The sequence below is a fragment of the Cyprinodon variegatus genome, unplaced genomic scaffold (genome assembly GCF_000732505.1).
Source record: "Cyprinodon variegatus isolate N-32 unplaced genomic scaffold, C_variegatus-1.0 Scaffold252, whole genome shotgun sequence".
NCBI classification, from domain to species: domain Eukaryota; kingdom Metazoa; phylum Chordata; class Actinopteri; order Cyprinodontiformes; family Cyprinodontidae; genus Cyprinodon; species Cyprinodon variegatus.
The window spans coordinates 929,704-937,762 of record NW_015150705.1 but is presented as its reverse complement, the minus strand read 5'-3'; the positions used below and the strand labels follow the sequence as shown (position 1 = coordinate 937,762).

General features: G+C 38.3%; 1 protein-coding gene across 1 annotated transcript in view; it reads left to right on the top strand.

Moving 5' to 3' along the window:
* The window catches only part of avl9 (AVL9 homolog (S. cerevisiase)), a 33,662-nt gene that overhangs the window by 6,035 nt on the left and 19,568 nt on the right, over positions 1-8,059 (top strand). Inside the window, exon 2 of the mRNA XM_015382178.1 lies at positions 6,116-6,236. Within this exon, the coding sequence (XP_015237664.1) occupies positions 6,116-6,236 (121 nt within the window). The remainder of the gene's footprint in view (positions 1-6,115; positions 6,237-8,059) is intronic.

Below are 8,059 nucleotides of genomic sequence, written 5' to 3'. Positions count from 1 at the left end.
GTGTCTCTACCAGTGATTTGTTTTTTTAACCACAGATATTTAAGATGTTTCTGTTTGATCAAACTTAAGTCAGCCAAAGCAAGACAACCAGTTATTGTTTCTGATGAGGTGGCATGTTGGCCTTGACCAAACATGAGGGAGAATTTAAATTTCTACCGTGAAAGATGTTGATAGAAACCTCATATTTCTCAAAGAACTCAGCTAGAAATCACATTCTCATTTCCTTTACAGCAGTAGACATATTGTCTCTCATTAATCTCAATATGCTTCCAACTTCCTATTTAAATTCCCCTTAAGGTTTGATTTATAGTTGATTTGCAGTCATGTTTTACTTTCTATACCCCAGAGAAGTGAGTTTGTTTGTGGCTCCTTCCTTTAGGTTCACTTTCTGATGGAGAATTTCCTCAAACAAAATCAAATCATTCATTCACACAACAAGCGTTAATAGAAGTGTAACTGTAAGGTTTGCAGACAGAGGCAGAAACCTGGACTTAAAATGGCCAGTGACGCACAGAAGAAATAACCAAAATAGAAAAAAAACATCAGAAGTTTTTTTTTTTTTTTTTTTGCAAATAGTCTAACACCCAGAAAGAACCCCCAAAAAACAAAAAAAACACCCACATTTAAACAACCCAGCTTCCTAAAGCATCAGTCTGTACCATCTCTAAGGAGTGGAAACTTTCACAACATTAACATTTTCTGCTTGGGAAGCTATCAACTAAATTAAACCTCTAGAGAGAAAAAAAAAATTACAATTAACTACTACTCAAACAACTAACTACTCTCAGTCAGTGTGCATTTCCCTCATGAGGCTGATTGGAAACACCAGGTCCTTGTCAGCACTGCTCATGGGCGCGCTTCCATGGCAACACTTGACCAGATGACCTCAAAGAAAAAGATAGTGGTGAGAACAAAAAAAAAGAAAAGTTACAGCAATAAAGACAAAGACTTAAAACTTCCCCCAATAAGTAAGAGAAGTGTCTTCTGTCAATACTTGGTTAGGTTTACATGCATACGTCTCATTGTAACTGATCAATCATAGACTGGAATGGTTAGAGTTGTTCAATAGACCAGTGGTTAAAGCTGTGGCCTTAAAGGATGATGATCCTGCTTTATAATCCCTGCCTGGTTCCTTTTTCTCTCATGGTTGGGTTCCTTCTGGCGATTCCGGCTTCCTCACAGAGTCCGAAAATATAACTGGTTGGTTGATTGGTCTCCCCCCAATCTTTTTGTTTATTCCAGGCTTTAAAGTCGTAAGGAAGCAGCTGTTCCAACCGTTGCATTTCCAAATTCTCCCTAGTGGTGCCCAACTTTACAGGAGTGAATAAAGTGAATGTGATTGGTCGTTTATCAAGGGGGCGGGATTGTTGTGGCGGAAGGTTTACAAGCAACTTTGGTTGTACCCGGTTTGTCGGAAGCATCTTGCTAACAAGTTAGCAACTTAGTGCTAGTAGTTTTCCAATGGGAAATTCCATTGGGACCAAGTAGCACTAAATTGGTGACTTAGAAACAACACTGTCAAGGAACGCTATGGACAGAAGAAACATGCAAGAGGAGGAGAGTTCAGTGTCAGAGGTCGTGGATGAGTCTCCTCCGTCATACATTTTTTACTTAGAGGAGGAAAGCGGGGATGAAGATGTTGTGGAAGAGGACGCCAGGGCGGCAGAAGCTTGGTTTGGTGTAGAAGGCTTCCAGCCGTACATGTTTGAGCCCTTGCCTCGCAACGCTGCCAGTTCTGTTAGCTCTACGCCTGCTGAAGACACAGACGTCCATCCCCGTGAACACTGGGACGGAACTCAATGGGAAAGGAAATTATTCCTATTTCTTGTTTCAAACGTTGCGTACCGTATATTAGCTGTGACATATGAATCAAGATGCTATGACCGAAAAAATTTGATTGACAGATAACTGTTGCTATATGATTGGCCGAATTTAGGTGTACAAGCTGACGTATAACTAACTGGCCTGCAGAAGATAATGAAAAAAACCCACAGACCGGTCTGGCCCAACAATTAGGAATGTCTCAGTACAACTTTGTCCTTCATACCTGATATTGCAGCTTTGAGTATTGACTTATACCGATATTGACCCAATATGATATCAGCATAATTTAGACTTTGATTACTTATAATATAGGTTTAAATGATAGAAAAGGCTTGATCAAGTAGTGGAATCCAAAAGAGAACAGTAGGGATGATAACGGCTGACCCATTCATTGTTAGCCAGTGGCGTACATACATGGCTCTGTGTGCTGGTTAAAGCTGGGGCGGAGTGCTTCTATCAATGTGCTTCTATCAGAGATTAGATGCAGGCCGATATATAATCTGATATACATTTGTTATAGCTGATATTGCACCGATATCGATATTAGATCAGGACACCTCTAGCAATAAAAGCTGAAGAAGCAGGAAGCCAGGAATCCCCAAATACCAAGCAGGTTTAGATGATGAATGTGGTTGTCTTTGATGGGCGATCCCATGAAGAATTTAATGAAACTTTATTTTCCTAAACATGAAATTCATCACCATAGCAATCCCACCCTTTTCAGTCTCTACGCTGCAGTCTTCATAATTACTCTTTTATTTGTCATAGCCTAAATTAAAATACATTTTTATTTGTATAAGGGCTGGAAGATTTGTCCAAAACTTGTAAAACGATATATTTCTTAGTTTTGGTTGATAGGAAACTAAATTAAAAATGCATTTTATTCTATTCAGTCTGCTCTCTGCTTTGAATGTGCCATAACTCTTCAGAAAGAAGGTTGTAATGTTTTAAACATGGCTACCAGCTTCACTCTGGGTGCAGGCTTTTCTGCTTTCATCAGTCCTGCTGCGACGCCTCGGCCTCGAGGAGCCGGTCCGAGTTTTTTTTTTCCCTCTTAGATTGAGTCACGGTTTGTGGGTGTGTGCTGCGTTCAGGAGCAACAGGTTTTAGCTGATAGTTACAGATGTAATCTGACAGATTTCACCAGAGGGAGAAATTATTGCATCCATTTGAGCTCACTGGAAACCAAAACAAGTATTGCAAAAAATCTATAAAGCTCATCTGATCTACATAAGTGATGGATGTCAGATATTTCTTTAAGTTGTAAGGCAAAGAAAACAAAAAAATCATATCATTTTAATAACAATGGAGTTGATGAGTCATTATAAAGAGGAAGTCTAAGGAGCTGAACTCAGGACAGCTTCCTTAAGAAAATTTGATTCGATTTGGTTGCATTTATTTTAGTACTTTAGTCATAACGCATCTCTTTAAGAGCAGGAGTTCAGGCAAGCAGATGTGCGCAAACCCAATGTCAAGATGTAAAATAATCAGCAGTTACAAGCATACAAGGGGTGTAAGAATATATAGATTCTGTCAAGTATTGCAATTTTTCATTAGAAGATATTTTTATTGGTTAAAATATGGCTGAATGAATTTCAGATATAAAATGTATCTACCTATGGAAGCAAATAGTTACCATATTTCAAATGAAAAAGCATTTTCAGAAGTGCTTTTTCATTTTAAGAATGTAGCTGCATTGTTTGACTCATAAATGAAATTGGTAATCAATCATCCTGTTTGCATTTTCATTTTCTTCTTTAACGCTGCTCATTCTTTTACTTAATTCAAATGAAAAAGACATTTGAGATTTATTTTTTATTTATTTTTCTAAATGTACCCCAGCAAATACATACCAAAATTCAATTTGAAATGTAAAATATGAAATGAAAAAACATTTTCAGAAATGCTTTTTCATTTTAAGAATGTGGCTGCCTTATTTGACTCATAAATGAAATTTGTAATGATGATATGTGTTGTGAATTGGCGCTATATTAATAAACTGAATTGAATTGATTTTATTAATCGATTAATCTTTAACTGGAGTATAGAGAGTGTAAAACAAGCCTTTTAGCTGAGAGAGTGACCCACTTAGAGCAGTAATTATATTAAAATTGTAAAATATATAAATATTTTGCATTTAAGATTAAAGAAGATTTCTTTAAGGAACCCTTGTCCTGCATGAATATCATGTTTTTCTTGAATGATGGCGGCTTCTTCTTGTACCACTGTTTGAAGAAGGTGTCTTCCAAAAACTGGAAGTAGGTCTGCACTGGAAAAACGATCTAGAAATAAGTTAAAAAATGTCTGAAATTAAGTGTATTTACCCTTAATTTGAGTAGGTAAATGAGATAGTTTGCCAATGGAACGAGTATTTTTACTCTTGAAATAAGATAATTAGATAATATGTGCTTCAAATAAGACAATGCAATTGTTTTTTTCTTATTTTAAGTGAAAATTGTCTTGTTCCATTGGCAAAATGTCTCTTTCACCTCCTCAATCCAAGAACAAATGTAGCTACTTAAAAAAAAAATGACTTATCTAGATTTTGATTTTTTACAGTGTTGATCTTGACTCCATCATCAACCTGAAAAGGTCCCACAAGCTCATCTTTAATAATCCCAGCCCATACTAGTACCCCGCCTCCACCTTGCTGGCGTCTGAATGGATAAGAACTTGCTGCCCTTTACTGATCCAGCCTGGTGCCCATTCATCCATCTGGCCCATCAAGACTCACTCTAATTTCATCAGACCAAAACACCTTGGAGAAATCAGTCTTCAGATCTTTCTTGGCCCAATCTTGACGTTTTTGTCTTGTGAGTCTTCTTCAAATGTGGCCTTTTTTCAGCTTTCCTTACCTTGGCCAGGTCCCTGAGTATTGAGCACCTTCTCAGCACTCCAGACATGTTGCAGCTCTGAAATATGGCACAACTGGCGGCCAATGGCTTCCTGGCAGCTTCACGCTTGATCCTTCTCAATTCATGGGGAGTTATTTTGCATCTTCTTTTTTCAACACACATCTTGCGCCTCTGTTGGCTATTTGCCATGAACCGCTTGATTGTGCGATGATCCCACTTCAAAAGCTTGGCAATTCCCAAACTGCTGCACCCCTCCGAAAGATATTGTTTGACAATTTTTTGTTTTTCAGAGTCTGTCGACCCATTTTGCCAAAGGAAAGGAAGTTGCCTAATAATTAGGCACACCATATATAGGGTGATGATGTCACTAGGCCACACGCATCAAAATACACCACAGCGTGGCTGGCCAGAACAGTCTAAAAGGAGAAAAAATAATGACATCGTCCCCTTGTTCCCCTGATCTGAACCCCATGGAGAACCTGTGGTCCTTCATGAAATGTAGAAAACAGTGTCTGGGAGGCTGTGGTGGCTGCTGCACGCAATGTGGATCGCAAACAGATCAAGACACTGACAGCATCATGGTGATGAAAGGTGGCTATACTGGTCACTGATTTGTTTTTTGTTTCATTTCCGAATTTTGAGTTGTTATATTTTGGCTTACCTGGTGAAAATAAACACGTGAGATGGATATATATTTGTTTTTTTTATTACGTTGCCTAATAATTCTGCACAGTAATATTTACCTGCACACACAGACATCCTCATAAAATGGCCAAATCTAACTTCCAAAAATGTGAAACTTTGATATATGGAGTCTTTCGGTTGATTGAGAACGCAACTGTGGCCCAATAATAATAAAAATCCTCAAAAATACAACTTGCCTAACAATTCTGCCTATATATATGTATATATATATATATATATATATATATATATATATGTGTGTGTGTGTGTGTGTAAAACACATACATGCATGCTTGTATGTGCAGGGTTTTTGCAGAAGAGGAAGTCATGGTTGGATTAGTGCATGCATGATGTTGTTCTGGGAAGTCTGACTGTTAGGAGTTGATCTGAGAGAGTCAGCCTGTAGGAAGCATTCTCTCTAAGGCGGTTGGTCTTTCTAGGTGGCGCTCTGTAGCATTGACATTATAGTAAAGGTTTAAAAAGCCTGTGTCCAATATCTGTGGGGTCAGCAGGAATGTTGGCTGTCTGTCCTGTTGCTGACTCTAGAGCAGTACAGGTTCTGGGTGGAGGGAAGTGCAGATGCTGATGATCGTCTCTGCAGACCTGATTGTTTGCTGTTCTTGGACTTGGCTCATTTTCCTGGATGAGTCAAACCACATAATGATGGGGGAACACATGATTCACTATAGCTGAGTTGATTAAATTGATCTGGGAGGAGAATAAAATAATTTCTTAATGTGTCTTGTCCTCAGGTTGAGTTCTCGTACCCCCCACTGATTCCAGACGAGGGTCACGACAGCAACCTGCTGCCAGAGGAGTGGAAGTACCTCCCCTTCCTGGCTCTTCCTGATGGAGCCCACAACTACCAGGAAGGTAGGGATCTGGAGGACCTCAGTCTGTACAGGCAGGGGGTGTGCTGTCATTTCCTTTCAAATAAATGGAAAGGAAATAAAAGGCAGCTTCGAACAGTGGCTGAACTAATCAGCTGCACATATCAGGGATCGTCACATGAAGGCAAACAGAAGGAGCCGAGCCAAAGATAAGATACAGGCTGCAAACCTGTCTGTGTCATCGCTGTTTAATGGCTTTATTTTGAAGGACTGGGAACTCAAATTCAGGCCTTCCTCCAACCAGATTTCCTGTCTAATATTTAACTCCTTATCTGTAAATCTGGATCCGTATCGACCTCTTTCCTCTCTGCATAATAAATCTTTTATACTCTCTATTGCCCCAGTGGCTCCTAAACCTGTGCAGCTCAGGGAGGTGAGTGGGTTTTGGTTACAGAGGAACACAAAGGCTGCTGTGAGAAGACAAAGTGGATTACTGCCAGGTCATCAAACACGTATATAAAGGTGAAGTTATAAATCCTTTTAGAAAATACAGTCTGAAACTTTAGTTCCCAGCTTCTAGGTCTGAAATGAACCTGCTTCTTCTGATCAAGCCTCCATCCGATTTCCTCTGATTCACATTATTTTTCATTGATATCTTCTGAAGATTTATTCACGTTTTTTAATCCAGAAGTCATTCATCTGTCATGATCTGTATTTTAGATACACAAAGAAAGGCCGACTGTGTTCAGGCTTTGGGCTTTCTTCATAGTGACGCCTCCTTTGGTGGCTGTTTAGGAAGCTTTACCTAATTCAAACTGCAGTTTAAGACTGGATGGAGTTTAGTTTATGTCCAGTTTGGATAATATTTATGTGAATTATGAGATTTTATGTCTTCTGAAAGCAGAAGAACCCAAATTGGTTTTAAAACCAGGAGCTTTACTCTCAGCTCTGAGTCAGCAGTTTCTTTCCAGTAAAACTCAGTGATATTTTAATGTGTTTAGAGGCATTTTGTGGTTATTCCTGTTGGTGACATCTCATCTGATCAAACTTCTGAGTTATTATTTCCCTCCTGTCCCTCAGGATTATCCTTCTGTATACTGCATCTTAACTCTACTAGAGCTCTCCATGTTCATGACGCTGCCGCTGGCGCCTCTCCTCTGAAAGCTTTAATCTCAGCTGTGCAACCTCTAAGACTCTCAATCAGAGAAAATCTTCTCAGAATTAAAGAACTCTCTTTGGTTTCTCCCTCTGATGAATCAAGGCGGATTGTTGCGACATTAAGTTTGCCAGAGAAAATTGAAGGAGTCTGAAGAGTCTTGACTAAAGATGAGGATCAGCTGCTGTCCTGATAGCTTTGACTCTTTATTGATCTATTCTTTAAACCTGACTTTTTTCCTGATGTAGAAATAGAATGTGTAGACTTATAATGACTAAAACTTTCTTTGCCTTTGGTTTATTGTTTTTTGTTAACCTTTCTTTTTCAAATTTTCACTAAGCTCCTTTCTTAAAAGTGGTGGTAATAAAAAAAAAACTTTAAAGAGTATAACTGATTATAATTTACTTAATTTGAAAGAGATTTTCATAAAAAAAAAATCATTATATATATGGCAGCAACTAACGATTATTTTGCAAAATGGTTAATCGATTAATAGTCGGATAGCAAAAGGTTCCTTAAATAAGACTTTTTGCAAAAATAAACCAAGTGAAACTAAAACATTTCTACATGAGCAGTTCTGGATAGAGCTTTTAGACTGATGAAAAAGATTTTATATCATAAATGCTAAATGTTTATCTATGTTTTTTTTACAATCTTGGTATAATTAATGTTCAAGGTGGGTTGCTCTGTCAGCTAAAGGCATGTTTCTA